Source organism: Argopecten irradians, chromosome 5, assembly GCF_041381155.1.
Source record: "Argopecten irradians isolate NY chromosome 5, Ai_NY, whole genome shotgun sequence".
Lineage (NCBI taxonomy): Eukaryota > Metazoa > Mollusca > Bivalvia > Pectinida > Pectinidae > Argopecten > Argopecten irradians.
This window is the reverse complement of record NC_091138.1, coordinates 50,015,487-50,035,011: the sequence shown is the minus strand read 5'-3', so window position 1 is coordinate 50,035,011 and position 19,525 is coordinate 50,015,487. Positions and strand designations below refer to the sequence as shown.

At 34.9% G+C, this 19,525-nt stretch overlaps 1 protein-coding gene across 5 annotated transcripts in view; it reads left to right on the top strand.

Moving 5' to 3' along the window:
- LOC138324137 (TOM1-like protein 2) overlaps positions 1-19,525 on the top strand; it is a 134,513-nt gene that overhangs the window by 37,117 nt on the left and 77,871 nt on the right. For all 5 annotated transcript variants that reach the window (XM_069269221.1, XM_069269222.1, XM_069269220.1 and 2 more), the window contains exons 3-5: positions 6,926-7,010; positions 9,794-9,940; positions 12,177-12,311. In XM_069269221.1, the coding sequence (XP_069125322.1) occupies positions 6,926-7,010; positions 9,794-9,940; positions 12,177-12,311 (367 nt within the window). The remainder of the gene's footprint in view (positions 1-6,925; positions 7,011-9,793; positions 9,941-12,176; positions 12,312-19,525) is intronic.

Here is a 19,525-nt window from a genome sequence, read left to right as displayed (position 1 = left end):
GCTTGGCTTACAACCGATGTTGACCATGCTTATATTTTGATACACTGGAGAACATAGACTTCACGAGGACAGCAGAAAAATTTCTTCAATACATTGATGTTTACAGTATATATGGCTGTTTTAAATTACCACTGGTAGGTATCGTATGCATATACATGTATGGCAAACTTCACAGTAATATTTTGAGAGATGGGGTTATTTACCACGGCTGATTAATTTGTAATTATTGACCTTAGCTAAGATATTTGTGTTTATGATTGTGTCAATTTCCAAAAATTTAAATAAAATCTGTAAATGAAAGTTAAGTACGTGCTATTTTAATGTATTTAAAAGACATTATAGCATCTTTTTTTTAATTTTTAACCAGCAAATTAAAATTAATACTGGGAAAATGTAGAGATAAAAAACAATAAGGCCTCCTTCTGAGTAGACTATATCAAGTTAATTTTTGGCGAGGGTCAACTCGCCATTGTGATCGTGGTTGCAAAATTCTCTTACAGTCAATTTCCTCAATATGATTGGCTTAGAAATTGCTCGCAGATACTAGCGCTCCTAGCGGCAGTGTATTCAACAACTTTGATTTTACCGGGAATTTTAAGTAGCAAATTTTGAATATGAAAGTTACTGAAATAAGCGTATCTGTAACGTTGAAATAGGAATAGTATATTACGTCTTTCATATCCTTACTATATACACTATCCAAAAGATCTTCTGTTTAAAAATTTTCACCTGAATTGTTTACAAAGTATCTAGACTTTTCGTCCCCAAAATGGTGTTTACAATGAATGAAGACGTTTCGTCCCAAAAATGCTCCGCTCCGAAGCTGGTTCCCCCCAGACGTTTACTCCCTATTAGTGACAGTAATATTTCACCTCGAACATCAAAATTGATACCATAATGAACTTTGTAATTTGAATCAAATTTGTCTCAGAGCAGATACATTTCATGGCGAAATGGAGATGCATTTATCACGGCTGTGTTATGGCACATGGCTTTCATCCGGAACTCCTCGAGAAATATAGATTCTCCCGATAATACCCGATGAGTTCAGGATGACATGGACGTAGACAGACAACTCTAGCAAAATTTTGGACAAACTTGGTCTAGTGATAAAATAGCATGTGACAGACGGTGAACATTTTGTAAATGTCCAAGGTGGCGTAATCTTAAAACTAACGGCAGTTAATAAGGTATGAATATTTACCGCATCCATAGATATCGATAATTTTATAAGCACATGTATAAATATCAGATTATGTCTATATATTAAAGCACGTTCAGAGATTACCACTAAACCATACTTTTAAAACATTTTGGTTATTTTTACCACAGGAGCTTGACGTTCTGATCATATACATACAGCATATTCATTAAACTAGGTAATACGAAGTAAATTTTTGGCCAAATGACATAAATCATATATGAAATGTTCAGCGGGAATTAAACTTCAATAATATTTCCTCTATGCCGGTATTGCTATTTATGATTAAAATGTATAATTATATGATATTAGCCTTTTCAGTTATTATTCTGTTAATACATTTATTGTTTCCTTATGTTTTACAGAATGTCAGCATGCATGTATCATTTCAACTGGAAACAGTCTAGGAGAAGAATTGTGTGAACAAAAAGAAATAATTTTCAACTGTGGAAGTTTAATATTGTAATCATTTTCAATCCGAAAATAATTACTATCATCATCTTCAAATTCCTTATTGTGAATTTAACTGTAATATGATTTAAGCATATACCTGATATTTGTTTATATTCTATGACATGTACATGCTTGAAATGAAACGAATAAATAAAAGATTATTTGAAATTAAAACACAATATGACATTAGCTGTTTATATTTTTTGTCAAAAACATATTAAGCTTATCGTTCATAACACACTAATCATCACCTTCGAAACAATTTAATGAAAATCAATTAAACATTAATTTGTATAACACAGGTCGTCTTATGTTTTCAGCGCCTTGACTATCAATGTTCCCTGATCACTCTGACAGTATTGATTTTACCTTTTTTTCGGTCACCACATGAACTGCCTTTAAATCACAATCACACCAATGAGACATACATTTACTGCATTCATTATAACACTGTAAGGCAATTCTGCAGGATCAGCGAACATTGTTGATTTACCTTGAATATCTACATGCACAGTATGGTACCATATGTAACAGGAGAGGAGAAAATGTAATGCAAGACCAGGATTCGATCCCGGACTCTCCGAACACTAGCTGATTGCTCTATCGACTGAACTACCTGGTCATCGATAATCGACCCAGTCCAGTCCCGCTACACTCCTCCCTCCTTTTTTGAATACATACGAGACCCTTTCAAACACCACAACTGTTGGTTATTTAGTTGGGTGCCAATTCTGTAACAGGAGAGAAGAAAATGTAGCTCTTCCAACTGAGCTACCTGATCCCCGATAATCAACCCAGTCTGATCCCGCTACAAATATTTATCTGGTTATTTTATCTCCCTTCCTATTTTTAGCCCACCATCATCAGATGGTGGGCTATTCAAATCGCTTTTTGTCCGTGGTCCGTCCTTCCGTCTGTCCGTCCCTCCGTCCGTCCGTCCGTTAACAATTCTTATTATCGCTATTTCTCAGAAAGTACTGAAGGGATCCGTCTCACATTTCATATGTAGGTTCCCCTAGGGAACTTGTTGTGCATATTGCATTTTGGGACCAATCGGTAAACAAGATGGCCGCCAGGCAGCCATCTTGGACTTTTTGATAGTTAAAGTTTGTTATTGCTATTTCTCAGAAAGTACTGAAGGGATCTGTCTCAAATTTCATACGTAGGTTCCCCTAGGGCCCTAGTTGTGCATATTGCATTTTGAAACCAATCGGTAAACAAGATGGCCGCCAGGCAGCCATCTTGGATTTTGATCCTTAAAGTTTGTTATCACTATTTCTCTGAAAGCACTGAAGCGATCTTTCTCAAATTTCATATGTAGGTTCCCCTAGGGCCCTAGTTGTGCATATAGCGTTTTGGGACCGATCGGTCAACAAGATGGCCGCCAGGCAGCCATCTTGGATTTTGATAGGTAAAGGTTGTGATCGCTATTTCTCAGAAAGTACTGAAGGGATCTTTCTCAAATTTCATACGTAGGTTCCCCTAGGGCCCTAGTTGTGCATATTGCGTTTTGGGACTGATCGGTCAACAAGATGGCCGCCAGGCAGCCATCTTGGATTTTTATAGTTAAAGATTGTTATCGCTTTACCTCACAAAGTACTGAAAGGATCAATCTCAAATTTCATATGTAGGTTCCCCTAGGGCTCTAGTTGTGCATATTGCGTTTTGGGACCGATTGGTCAACAAGATGGCCGCCAGGCAGCCATCTTGGATTTTGATAGTTAAAGATTGTTATCGCTATATCTCACAAAGTACTGAAATGATCTTTCTCAAATTTCTTATGTAGGTTCACCTAGGGCTCTAGTTGTGCATAATACGTTTTTGGATCGATCGGTCAACAAAATGGCGGTCAGGCAGCCATCTTTGATTTTCATAGTAAAAGATTGTTATCGCTATTTCTCACAAAATACTGAAGGGATCTTTCTCAATTTTTAGACCTATAGTCGTCATGTTTCGTCTGTCGTCGTCCGCCGTGCGCCGTGCGTTAACTTTTCACATTTTGAACTTCTTCTCAAGTTCTACCAGTGCAATTTGGCTGAAACTTGCATGAAATGATCCTGACATAGTCCCGACAAAGTGTTGTTATTTTTCGAGTCGATCCGAAATCCAAGATGGCCACCACAGCCGCCATCTTGAAAAGACATTTTGAACTTCTTCTCAAGTTCTACCGGTGCGATTAGGCTGAAACTTGCATGAAATGAACCTGACATGGTCCCGACAATGTGTTGTTATTTTTTGGATCGATCCGAAATCCAAGATGGCCGCCACAGCCGCCATCTTGAAAACATATTTTGAACCTCTTCTCAAGTTCTACCGGTGCGATTTGGCTGAAACTTGCATGAAATGATCCTTACATGGTCCCGACAAAGTGTTGTTATTTTTCGGGTCGATCCGAAATCCGAGATGGCCGCCACAGTCGCCATCTTGAAAACACATTTTGAACTTCTTCTCAAGTTCTACCGGTGCGATTTGGCTGAAACTTGCATGAAATGATCCTGACATGGTCCCGACAAAGTGTTGTTATTTTTCGGGTCGATCCGAAATCCAAGATGGCGTCAAGCCGCCATCTTGAAAACACATTTTGAACTTCTTCTCAAGTTCTACCGGTGCGATTTGGCTGAAACTTGCGTGAAATGATCCTGACATGGTCCCGACAAAGTGTTGTTATTTTTCGGGTCGATCCGAAATCCAAGATGGCGTCACAGCCGCCATCTTGAAAACACATTTTGAACTTCTCAAGTTCTACCGGTGCGATTTGGCTGCAACTTCATCTGCATGAGATGATCCTGACATGGTTCGACAAAGTATTGTTACATCTCTGGTTGATCCCAAATGGAAGAAGGTTACCTTGACACTATATCTGATTAATTTCCTACATGTTAAGGCCCTTGGGCCTCTTGTTTGAAATAAGATTTGTTGAAGGAAATGGAAAATGATCCTGACATGGTCCTGACAAAATGACACCATATGAAATTAATTTTACTATTGCCAAGGTAGTCAGATGACCGTTAAGGCCCTTTGGGCCTCTTGTCATGTGTAGGTTCCCATAGGGCTCTAGTTGTGCATTATGCGTTTTTGGAACGATCGGTCAACAAAATGGCCGCCAGGCTGCCATATTGGATTTTGATAGTTAAAGATTGTTATCGCTATTTCTCTTGAATGAATCTGTCTCAAATTTCATATATAGGTTCCCCTAGGGCCCTTGTTGTGCATATTTTGATTTTGGACCGATTGATCAACAAGATGGCCGCCAAGGAGCCATCTTGGATTTTGATAGTTGAAGTTTATTACTGCTGTTTCTCAGAAAGTACTGAAGTGATCTGTCTCAAATATTATATGTAGTATGTTTGCACAAGTTTGAAAAGCAGAGAAAAGATCCCTCTTTCCATTATCAGACATAGATCATTCTTTGGTGGGCGCCAAGATCCCTTTGGGATCTCTTGTCAATCTACCTTTATGACTTAGAATCTTACCTGGTGGAAAAGAATATTTTTTCTTACAAATCTTGACAAATAATGCACACTGTGATTGTTGCAAGCTAAACTACGTATCCGCTAGCTGATTGCTGTTGATTGTTAATGATCTCAAACACAGTAATTACTTATTGTGCCAATTTAAGTAAATATATTGAGTATATATATTGAATATACTCTTTTCAAATATTCCTGATTACTATTTGTGTGTAATATCTCAAAACATTGACATGTGCACGGAGTACGGCGGACCAGACCACCGATGTTTTGGACATCTGCTAGATATTTCAGTTTCAGGTTACGGTGGCCAATAAAAGAAAACAAACAAAATGCGGTTTTCATATGTTATTTCTTCTAAATACAGCATTTTTTGTGCAAGTTTTCAAGCATTTATGGGAAATATTTTGCATTGAAATTGTCACCTTCATACATCGGTTTTGGGACTCCCTGGACATTGTTTTCCCCCATTTTTTTGATGCGCAAGCATTTTCAGCCCTAAAAAGTTCCTGCGCAAATTATACCAGTTTTTACAGTATATGATATTGGAACGTATCCCAAACTTTTTATCATATTATTTGCCAATAACACTGTTATGATATCAGAAATATCTGATCGTCTACAACAAATGTTACATGAATTTTAACAATATTGCATAACACTTAGAACTTAATATCAGAAAGATAAAAATTGTGATATTCTCAAGATGTAAATCGGTACAACAACCTCAGTTGATGTTATGGAATACAGAATTAGATTTATAAGAATTGTTTACATATCTAGGTACAGAAAATAATGTTAATGGTAGCGTTTTTAAAGAAAGGGAAAAAACCTGCTGAACAATTAAATCGGTGTTTGCTATTTATAATAAATAAAGGAATGTATCTCTTCCTGTTCATCTTAAACTGAAAATATTTGATTCACTTGTAATGACAGTTTTATTATACTCATCAGAGGTATGGGGATTTGAAAATGAAAAATGTTGTAGAAAAATTCATTTGTAATTTTGTAAAACAATCCTAAAATTAAGAAAGTGTACAAACAATTTCATGGTCTATGGTGAGCTAACAAGTTATCCGGTTTGAGTTGAAGTTCGGATACGATGTATATCAATCAACTTGCTGTTTTACAAAAGAATAATTACAAAACTTGTTAAAAGTAGACCAATTGACCAATTTATTCAAAAATCACATGGTGATATTGATAAGTCTTCTAGAGGACAGACATATTCTATATTTAAGACATTTTGGCATAGAAAAGTATGCCTCGCGTCTTTCGATCTCTGCTGCAAAACAATACTTGTTAACTGATACTATGGTCCCAGGAACTTGATGACAATAGTCATTAAGAATAGATATTTTCATTAACATCAAATTAACAAGGAAAATGCTAAAGGTATTATAAAATCATTTGACATATAACGTGATAGGAAATATTAGAATGGGCTTCCAAGATTTTAGTATGTGTCTCTTATTTTACACTTTGGTGTCCAAGGAATCCTCAAAAGTCCAAACTGGAAGGAACGCCAGCCAAATTTATTTCTTATTGTACAAATACATTCCTCCTATCATCGAGATCGAGCCATTTAGTACTTTCAGTACTTTGATTAAATACTTACATGTAGATATGGACATGCTAAATAAGTTCATGATTTAACAAAAATACATTGGTTCATGGAAGTCATTCCATAACCTTGACCTTCTAGAATGTTCCAAATATGTACACATATTGTATCTTTTTATTTTGAATTGAAGTTAAAGTCCTTGGTACAACTTTGATGTTTTGTTTATTCTGTTTCTAGTCCAAAGGATGCGATCAAGGCCATCAAGAAGAGACTGTCACAAAATGTTGGCAAAAACAATGTTGCTATTATATACACTTTGACGGTAAGAGAAGTCATTTTAATCCAACCTGTTTTTAGGCCACCATCATCAGACGGTGGGCTATTCAAATCGCTTTTCATCTGTGGTCCGTCAATCCATTAACATTTCTTGTTATCACTATTTTTCAGAAAGTGCTAAAGGGATCTTTCTCAAATTTCACATGTAGTTGTGCATATTGCATTTTGGGACTGATCGGTCAACAAGATGGCTACCAGGCAGCCATCTTGGAATTTGAATATTAAAGTTTTTTACTGCTATTTCTCGGAAAGTACAGAAGGGATCATTCTCAAACTTCACATGTAGGTTCCCCTAGAGCCCTAGTTGTGCATGTTGCATTTTGGGACTGATCGGTCAACAAAATAGGCGACCAGCCCCCATCTTGGATTTTGGTAGTTGAAGTTTGTTACCACTATTTCTCAAATTTTACATGTAGATTCCCCTTGCTAGGGCCCTATAACCTAGTTGCACATATTGCATTTTTGGACCGATCGGTTAACAAAGTGGCTGCCAGGCAGTCATCTTGGATTTTGATAGTTGAAGTTTGTTACCGCTATTTCTCAGAAAGTACTGAAGGGATCTTTCTCAAATTTCACATGCACGTTCCCCTTGGGCTCTAGCTGTGTTTATTGCATTTTGGGACTGATTGGTCAACAGGATGACCGAAAGGCTGCCATCTCGGATTTTGATAGTTGAAGTTTGAAAAGCAAAGAAGAGATCCCTTTTTAGCTCGCCTATTCGAAGAATAGGGGGAGCTAATGTTGTCACCCTGGCGTCGGCGTCAGCGTTGGCGTCCCATTTCACGTTAAAGTTTTTGAGCAAGTTTCTGTTTTGTCAATTGTTAAGCTTAAGTCATCATAAATGTTTATGATTTTATTTTCCTAATGTGTATGGATGCTGAACGTGATAATACAACCAATTTGGGGCCCTTTAGGGGGTTTTTCAGTCTGTTAATTTGTCATATTTCCATGTAAAAGTTTTTGAGCAAGTTTCTATTTTGTCTATTGTTTAAGCTTAAGTCATCATAAATGTTTATGATTTTATTTTCCTAATGTGTATGGATGCTGAACGTGATAATACAACTAATTTGGGGTCCTTTAGGGGGTTTTTGAGTCTGTTAATTTGTCATATTTCCATGTTTAAATAGTAAATACTTGAACATCAACTTCTTCTGAATAGGCGAGCTTTGCTGTTCTCCAACAGCTCTTGTTTCAATTGTCAGACATAGATTGATCTTTGTAGTCGCCAAGATCCCTCTGGGATCTCTTGTTCTAAGTAGTGTTTGATTGCTGATATTTACTGTATACAGTGGACCCTCGATAATCCGGACACCTTCGTTCCAAGCCTAAACCGTCCGGATTACGAGTTTTCCGGACTGCCGAATTCCGTATTCTTAGTCAATTAAATTGTCACGTACGAGTTACTCCCCTTGATCTTGTAATTATGTAATAAACGTGTATCATAATAACTACGTCGTTCGTTATGTTTTATAGGTATTTTTATATCATTACGTTTAAAATATTGAATAAACGTATTTCTTTTTCAAAATACGAAACCTAAAGCCATTGTTAATTGTGTACTATGTATACATATAGCTACGTATCCCACTCTTGATCTGTCGTACGGCAAATTGCCTAACAAAGGATCAATATCATCTACGTTCTTGGCATAAAAAAATATGATAACCAATAGTTGTGAACATTTTATGAACTCATATAATTGTTATTTTGTATAATGTGTGTTTTTAATGACCATTTCTACAAGTCTTTGCTTTCTGACTTACAGACTTTGTAACAACCACGCGCCCGTTCACGTCTAACTTCCTGCACAATGTCACACACATGTAAATGGCATGTGCCGTAGCCTTTATATCTTATACCATAGGCGATGAATTTGAATAGATTCACATACATTTAAAATTCTTTATTAATTTTGTGAGTATTATCTCACTTTATTGTATCGATACTCATAGCGATATATTCTGCATGCGAAACAAATAAGGTATCTACAGCATACGTATCTGTACCCAGGCTCAAACTGCATGTTTAAAAGCGTGTGGCTAGAAACTTAGATATTATATCTAAGTCTCTGGTGTGGCTAAACATATATTGCGTATCTCAATAACAACCCTGAAGTTTGATCTCCTATAGAAAACCAATGAACCGTTACATGACTGCATGTACCCGTGTGAAAGGTGTTCAGGTAAACGCCCGTGGCTATGACCTGGCAACCGTCGTTATGACAACACAGTCGGTGTCAAGTGATTGTGTGTATTGTACACATGACTGTAGCTGGCCTTGGATTTTCTCGGCACGTGGCGACAACAAATTGTCCGGATTATTGCGGGAATTTATTAACGAAAATGACATTCCGTTCCGGATTCGGAATACGAATTTCCGGACTAGTGAGTATAAATAATGTTACAGAAATTCGTTTCCTGACATTTCAGTTTGGATTGTGAGTTTTCCGGACTACCGGCAACCGGATTATCGCGGGTCCACTGTAGCCGATATTTTTTGGTGGATATAATATTTTTCGTGATTTTGCAGGATATTGTTGTTGTTGCAAAATTATATTGATCTGCATAAAAATAAGTGATTTGTTTAATAGTCTTAATATATCTTTTTATCTTATTTGTGAAAATATAGTTTGCTTGTTTACATAGTTGAAAAAAAAAGAAATAAATATCTGGCTCTATATATTATATGTTCCAAAGACAAACCAATTGAAATCTTTTAGCTGTTATCGTGTTACGTACACCTTGAACATTACCAATACTTAATCAACAGTGTCTGGAGACGTGTGTAAAAAACTGTGGTAAGAGGTTCCACCAACATGTGGCAAACAAAGATTTTCTTGGAGACATGGTTAAAATCATTGGTCCTAAATACGACCCTCCCCAGGCACTGCAGGAGAAGGTCCTGTGTCTTATACAGGTAAGGATGTCTTATACAGGTAAGGATGTCGTATACAGGTAAGGATGTCGTATACAGGTCAGGTAACTTCTATTTTAAGGTTATAAACATTGGTAATTTTTTAATTCAACAACCAGATCTGAATTTAGGCTTTTGACTTCTAGACAATGTACTTTTCCTTTATGTATTATTTTGTAAGGGAGGCAACTCTGGGTCAAATAAGGTTTTAACTGACATTGATTGGATTCTGTGATTTTAGAAACAGGCAATCAGTCAGGGTGACTTATAGTCATCATGCACCGTCCGTCTGCGTGCGCCGTGCTTAAACTTTTCATTTAAACGACTTCTTCTCAATAACCATAAGGCCCAGAGTACTCATATTTGGCCTGTTGCATGCGGGGATGAAGGGCTACCAAAGTTGTGAAAATAAATGACCTTGATTTACTTTCAAGGTCACAGGGGACAAATAGGCTAAAATCTTTGAATGACTTCTTCTCAATAAACATTAAGCCCACAGTACTCATATTTGGCCTGTAGCATGCTAAGATGAAGGGCTACCAAAGTTGTGAAAATAAATGACCTTGACCTACTTTCAAGGTCACGGGGGTCAAATAGGCTGAAATCTTTGAAAGACTTCCTATCAATAACCATAAAGCACAGAGTACTCATATTTGGCCTGTAGCATGTGGGGATGAAGAGCTACCAAATTTGGGAAAATAAATGACCTTGACCTACTTTCAAGGTCACAGGGGTCAAATAGGCTAAAATCTTTGAACGACTTCTTCTCAATACCCATAAAGCCCAGAGTACTCATATTTAGCCTGTAGCACGGGGGATGAAGGGCTACTTAAATTGTGAAAATAAATGACCTTGACCTTATTTCAAGGTCACAGGGGTCAAATAGGCTAAAATCTTTGAACGACTTCTTCTCAATAACCATAAGGCCTAGAGTACTCATATTTGGCCTGTTGCATGCAGGGATGAAGGGCTATCAAAGTTGTGAAAAAAAATGACCTTGATTAACTTTCAAGGTCACAGGGTACAAATAGGCTAAAATCTTTCAACGACTTCTTCTCAATAACCATAAGGCCCAGAGTACTCATATTTGGCCTTTAGCATGCTGGAATGAAGGGCTACCAAAGTTGTGAAAATAAATGACCTTGACCTACTTTCAATGTCACAGGGTTCAAATAGGCTAAAATCTTTGAACAACTTCTTCTCAATAACCATAAGGCCCAGAATATTCATATTTGGCCTATTGCATGCGGGATGAAGGGCTACCAAAGTTGTGAAAATAAATGACCTTGATTTACTTTCAAGGTCACAGGGGACAAATAGGCTAAAATCTTTGAATGACTTCTTCTCAATAACCATAAGGACTAGAGTACTCATATTCGGCCTGTTGCATGCGTGGATGAAGGGCTATCAAATTTGTGAAAATAAATGACCTTGACCTACTTTCAAGGTCAAAGGGGTCAAATCGGCTAAAATCTTTGAATGACTTCTTCTAACTAACCAAAAGGTCAAGGGTACTCATATTTGGCCTGTGCCATGCTGGGATGAAGGGTTACCAAAGTTATTGAAATGAATGACCTTGACCAACTATCAAGGTCAGGGGGGTCAAATATTCTAAAATCTTGAATTTCAAACTTCTTCTCAAATTCTGCCAGTGTGATTTAGCTGATACTTGCATGAAATGATCCTTGTCATGGTCGTGATCAACTGTTTTTATATCTTATGTTGATCTGAAATCCAAGATGGACACCACTCCTGCCATCTTGAAAATATAGTTTGAACTTATTCTCAAGTTCTACCAGTGGGATTTTGCTGGAACTTGGTCTGAACAATTTTAAGGTTACTGACATTGTCCCAACAAAGTGTTGTTATTTGTCCGGTTGACCCGAAAACCAAGATGACCACCAAAGCCGCCATCTTGAAAACACATTTTGAACTTCTTGAAGTTCTACGCATGCAGTTTGACTGAAACTTGCATTAAATGATCCTTACATGGTCATGACCAAGTGTTTTTATTTTTTAACCATGACACCATATCTAACTAATTTCCTATACAGCTATTGTCAAGGTAGTCAGATGACCGTTAAGGCCCTTGGGCCTCTTGTTGAGTGTTATAACACTTCTATGTAATTTTACTGGCATGGGTAAGCTGTTATGTCTGTAAAGGCTGCCAAAGGTGGGCTCTGTTGTTATCAAACAGCCGTTAGTATACAATAAGTTGATGTGTGATGTATTGTGACAGACGTGGGCGGACGCCTTCCGTGGTATCCCTGAGTTGAAGGAGGTAGAGAAGGTTTACCATGACCTGAAGAGTAAGGGTATAGAATTCCCAATGACTGACCTAGATAGTATGGCTCCCATCCATACACCTGCAAGGGTAAGTCTACCTATATATAATACATCTTATCCATGAAAGTATGGCTCCCATCTGATGTAGATCTATATAAACTAAAGTTTACTATTTACACAGACACACCCTTATGTAGATCTATATAAACTAAAGTTTACTATTTACACAGACAATCCTGATGTAGAGATATATATGAACTAAAGTTTACTATTTACAGACACCGTGATATTGATTTATATAAACTAAAGTTTACTATTTACACAGACACACCCTTATGTAGATCTATATAAACTAAAGTTTATAATTTACACAGACACACCTTGTTGTAGATCTACATGAACTAAAGTTTACTATTTACAGACACCCTGATGTTGATCTATATAAACTAAAGTTTACTATTTACACAGACACACCCTGATGTAGATCTATATAAACTAAAGTTTACTATTTACACAGACACACCCTGATGTAGATCTGTACAAACTGAAGTTTACTATTTACACAGATGTAATCTGTATCAACTAATGTTACTATTTACACAGACACACCCTGATGTAAATCTGTATCAACTAATGTTTACTATTTACACAGACACACCCTGTTGTAGATCTATATAAACTAAAGTTTATTATTTACACAGACACACCATGATGTAGATCTATATATAAACTAAAGTTTACTATTTACACAGACACACCCTGTTGTAGATCTATATAAACTACAGTTTACTATTTACACAGACACACTCTGTGTATGTAGATCTGTACAAACTGAAGTTCACTATTTACACAGACACACTGTGATGTGTAAACTAAATTTACTATTTACAAGACACACTGATGTAGATCTGTAAAACTAAAGTTTACTATTTACACAGACACACCCTGTGTAGTCTGTAAAAACTGAAGTTTACTATTTACACAGACACACCTGATGTAGATCTATATAAACTGAAGTTTACTATTTACACAGACACACCCTGATGTAGATCTGTATAAACTAAAGTTTACTATTTACACAGACACACCCTGATGTAGATCTATATAAACTAAAGTTTACTATTTACACAGACACACCCTGATGTAGATCTATATAAACTGAAGTTTACTATTTACACAGACACACCCTGATGTAGATCTATATAAACTAAAGTTTACTATTTACACAGACACACCCTGATGTAGATCTATATAAACTAAAGTTTACTATTTACACAGACACACCCTGATGTAGATCTGTATAAACTAAAGTTTACTATTTACACAGACACACCCTGATGTAGATCTATATAAACTAAAGTTTACTATTTACACAGACACACCCTGATGTAGATCTGTACAAACTGAAGTTTACTATTTACACAGACACACCCTGATGTAGATCTATATAAACTAAAGTTTACTATTTACACAGACACACCCTGATGTAGATCTATATAAACTAAAGTTTACTATTTACACAGACACACCCTGATGTAGATCTATATAAACTGAAGTTTACTATTTACACAGACACACCCTGATGTAGATCTATATAAACTAAAGTTTACTATTTACACAGACACACCCTGATGTAGATCTGTATAAACTGAAGTTTACTATTTACACAGACACACCCTGATGTAGATCTATATAAACTAAAGTTTACTATTTACACAGACACACCCTGATGTAGATCTATATAAACTAAAGTTTACTATTTACACAGACACACCCTGATGTAGATCTATATAAACTAAAGTTTACTATTTACACAGACACACCCTGATGTAGATCTATATAAACTAAAGTTTACTATTTACACAGACACACCCTGATGTAGATCTATATAAACTAAAGTTTACTATTTACACAGACACACCCTGATGTAGATCTATATAAACTAAAGTTTACTATTTACACAGACACACCCTGATGTTGATCTGTATAAACTAAAGTTTACTATTTACACAGACACACCATGATGTAGATCTATATAAACTAAAGTTTACTATTTACAAAGACACACCCGTATGTAGATCTATATAAAACTAAAGTTTACTATTTACACAGACACACCCTGATGTAGATCTATATAAACTAAAGTTTACTATTTACACAGACACACCCTGATGTAGATCTATATAAACTAAAGTTTACTATTTACACAGACACACCCTGATGTAGATCTATATAAACTAAAGTTTACTATTTACACAGACACACCCTGATGTAGATCTATATAAACTAAAGTTTACTATTTACACAGACACACCCTGATGTAGATCTGTATAAACTAAAGTTTACTATTTACACAGACACACCCTGATGTAGATCTATATAAACTAAAGTTTACTATTTACACAGACACACCCTGATGTAGATCTGTATAAACTAAAGTTTACTATTTACACAGACACACCCTGATGTAGATCTATATAAACTAAAGTTTACTATTTACACAGACACACCCTGATGTAGATCTATATAAACTAAAGTTTACTATTTACACAGACACACCCTGATGTAGATCTATATAAAACTAAAGTTTACTATTTACACAGACACACCCTGATGTAGATCTATATAAACTAAAGTTTACTATTTACACAGACACACCCTGATGTAGATCTGTATAAACTAAAGTTTACTATTTACACAGACACACCCTGATGTAGATCTATATAAACTAAAGTTTACTATTTACACAGACACACCATGATGTAGATCTATATAAACTAAAGTTTACTATTTACAAAGACACACCCGATGTAGATCTATTATAAACTAAAGTTTACTATTTACACAGACACAACCCTGATGTAGATCTATATAAACTAAAGTTTACTATTTACACAGACACACCCTGATGTAGATCTATATAAACTAAAGTTTACTATTTACACAGACACACCCTGATGTAGATCTATATAAACTAAATTTTACTATTTACACAGACACACCCTGATGTAGATCTATATAAACTAAAGTTTACTATTTACACAGACACACCCTGATGTAGATCTATATAAACTAAAGTTTACTATTTACACAGACACACCCTGATGTAGATCTATATAAACTAAAGTTTACTATTTACACAGACACACCCTGATGTAGATCTATATAAACTAAAGTTTACTATTTACACAGACACACCCTGATGTAGATCTATATCAACTAAAGTTTACTATTTACACAGACACACCCTGATGTAGATCTATATAAACTAAAGTTTACTATTTACACAGACACACCCTGATGTAGATCTATATAAACTAAAGTTTACTATTTACACAGACACACCCTGATGTAGATCTATATAAACTAAAGTTTACTATTTACACAGACACACCCTGATGTAGATCTATATAAACTAAAAGTTTTTTACTATTTACACAGACACACCCTGATGTAGATCTATATAAACTAAAGTTTACTATTTACACAGACACACCCTGATGTAGATCTGTATAAACTAAAGTTTACTATTTACACAGACACACCCTGATGTAGATCTATATAAACTAAAGTTTACTATTTACACAGACACACCCTGATGTAGATCTATATAAACTAAAGTTTACTATTTACACAGACACACCCTGATGTAGATCAGTACAAACTAAAGTTTACTATTTACAAAGACACACCCTGATGTAGATCTATATAAACTAAAGTTTACTATTTACACAGACACACCCTGATGTATAGATCTTATAACTAAAGTTTACTATTTACACAGACACACACCCTGATGTAGATCTATATAAACTAAAGTTTACTATTTACACAGACACACCCTGATGTAGATCTATATAAACTAAAGTTTACTATTTACACAGACACACCCTGATGTAGATCTATATAAACTGAAGTTTACTTTTTACACAGACACACCCTGATCTAGATCTGTATAAACTAAAGTTTACTATTTACACAGACACACCCTGATGTAGATCTATATAAACTAAAGTTTACTATTTACACAGACACCCCCTGATGTTGATCTATATCAACTAAAGTTTACTATTTACACAGACACACCCTGATGTAGATCTATATAAACTAAAGTTTACTATTTACACAGACACACCCGTATGTAGATCTATATAAAACAAAAGTTTATTATTTACACAGACACACCCTGATGTAGATCTATATAAACTAAAGTTTACTATTTACAAAGACACACCCGTATGTAGATCTATATAAAACAAAAGTTTATTATTTACACAGACACACCCTGATGTAGATCCATTAAACTAAAGTTTACTATTTACACAGACACACCATGATGTAGATCTATATAAACTAAAGTTTACTATTTACACAGACACACCCTGATGTAGATCTATATAAACTAAAGTTTACTATTTACACAGACACACCCTGATGTAGATCTATATAAACTAAAGTTTACTATTTACACAGACACCCCTGATGTAGATCTTATAACTAAATTTATATTTACACAGACACCCTGATGTGTCTATATAAACTAAAGTTTACTATTTACACAGACACCCCTGATGTAGATCTATATAAACTAAATTTTACTATTTACACAGACACACCCTGATGTTGATCTATATCAAACTAAAGTTTACTATTTACACAGACACACCCTGATAATAGATCTATACAAACTAAAGTTTACTATTTACACAGACACACCCTGATGTAGATCTATATAAACTAAAGTTTTACTATTTACACAGACACACCCTGATGTAGATCTATATAAACTAAAGTTTACTATTTACACAGACACACCCTGATGTAGATCTATATAAACTAAAGTTTACTATTTACACAGACACACCCTGATGTAGATCTATATAAACTAAAGTTTACTATTTACACAGACACACCCTGATGTAGATCTATATAAACTAAAGTTTACTATTTACACAGACACACCCTGATGTAGATCTATATAAACTAAAGTTTACTATTTACACAGACACACCCTGATGTAGATCTATATAAACTAAAGTTTACTATTTACACAGACACACCTGATGTTGATCTATATAAACTAAAGTTTACTATTTACACAGACACACCCTGATGTAGATCTATATAAACTAAAGTTTACTATTTACACAGACACACCCTGATGTAGATCTATATAAACTAAAGTTTACTATTTACACAGACACACCCTGATGTAGATCTATATAAACTAAAGTTTACTATTTACACAGACACACCCGTATGTAGATCTATATAAAACAAAAGTTTATTATTTACACAGACACACCCTGATGTAGATCTATTAAACTAAAGTTTACTATTTACACAGACACACCCTGATGTAGATCTGTATAAACTAAAGTTTACTATTTACACAGACACACCCTGATGTAGATCTGTATAAACTAAAGTTTACTATTTACACAGACACACCTGATGTTGATCTGTATAAACTAAAGTTTACTATTTACACAGACACACCCTGATGTAGATCTTATAAACTAAAGTTTACTATTTACACAGACACACTGATGTAGATCTATATAAACTAAAGTTTACTATTTACACAGACACACCCTGATGTAGATCTGTATAAACTAAAGTTTACTATTTACACAGACACACCCTGATGTAGATCTTATAAACTAAAGTTTACTATTTACACAGACACACCCTGATTGTAGATCTGTATAAACTAAAGTTTACTATTTACACAGACACACCCTGATGTAGATCTATATAAACTAAAGTTTACTATTTACACAGACACACCCTGATGTAGATCTGTACAAACTAAAGTTTACTATTTACACAGACACACCATGATGTAGATCTATATAAACTAAAGTTTACTATTTACACAGACACACCCTGATGTAGATCTGTACAAACTAAAGTTTACTATTTACACAGACACACACCCCTGATGTAGATCTATCAAACTAAAGTTTACTATTTACACACAGACACACCCTGATGTAGATCTGTATAAACTAAAGTTTACTATTTACACAGACACACCCTGATGTAGATCTAGTATAAAACTAAAGTTTACTATTTACACAGACACACCCTGATGTAGATCTATATAAACTAAAGTTTACTATTTACACAGACACACCCTGATGTAGATCTATATAAACTAAAGTTTACTATTTACACAGACACACCCTGATGTAAAGATCATAAAACTAAAGTTTACTATTTACACAGACACACCCTGAGTGACACACCTAAATTTCTATTACACAGACACACCTGATGTAGATCTATATAAACTAAAGTTTACTATTTACACAGACACACTGTGATGTAGATCTATATAAACTAAAGTTTACTATTTACACAGACACACCCTGATGTAGATCTATATAAACTAAAGTTTACTATTTACACAGACACACCCTGATGTAGATCTATATAAACTAAAGTTTACTATTTACACAGACACACCCTGATGTAGATCTATATAAACTAAAGTTTACTATTTACACAGACACACCCTGATGTAGATCTATATAAACTAAAGTTTACTATTTACACAGACACACCCTGATGTAGATCTATATAAACTAAAGTTTACTATTTACACAGACACACCCTGATGTAGATCTATATAAACTAAAGTTTACTATTTACACAGACACACCCTGATGTTGATCTGTATCAACTAAAGTTTACTATTTACACAGACACACCCTGATGTAGATCTATATAAACTAAAGTTTACTATTTACACAGACACACCATGATGTAGATCTATATAAACTAAAGTTTACTATTTACACAGACACACCCGTATGTAGATCTATATAAACTAACAGTTTACTATTTTTTACACAGACACACCCTGATGTAGATCTATATAAACTAAAGTTTACTATTTACACAGACACACCCTGATGTAGATCTGTATCAACTAAAGTTTACTATTTACACAGACACACCCTGATAATAGATCAGTACAAACTAAAGTTTACTATTTACAAAGACACACCCTGATGTAGATCTATATAAACTAAAGTTTACTATTTACACAGACACACCCTGATGTAATAGATATATAAACTAAAGTTTACTATTTACACAGACACACCCTGATGTAGATCCATATAAACTAAAGTTTACTATTTACACAGACACACCATGATGTAACACTATATAAACTAAAGTTTACTATTTATACAGACACACCATGATGTAGATCTATATAAACTGAAGTTTACTATTTACACAGACACACCCTGATGTAGATCTATATAAACTGAAGTTTACTATTTACAC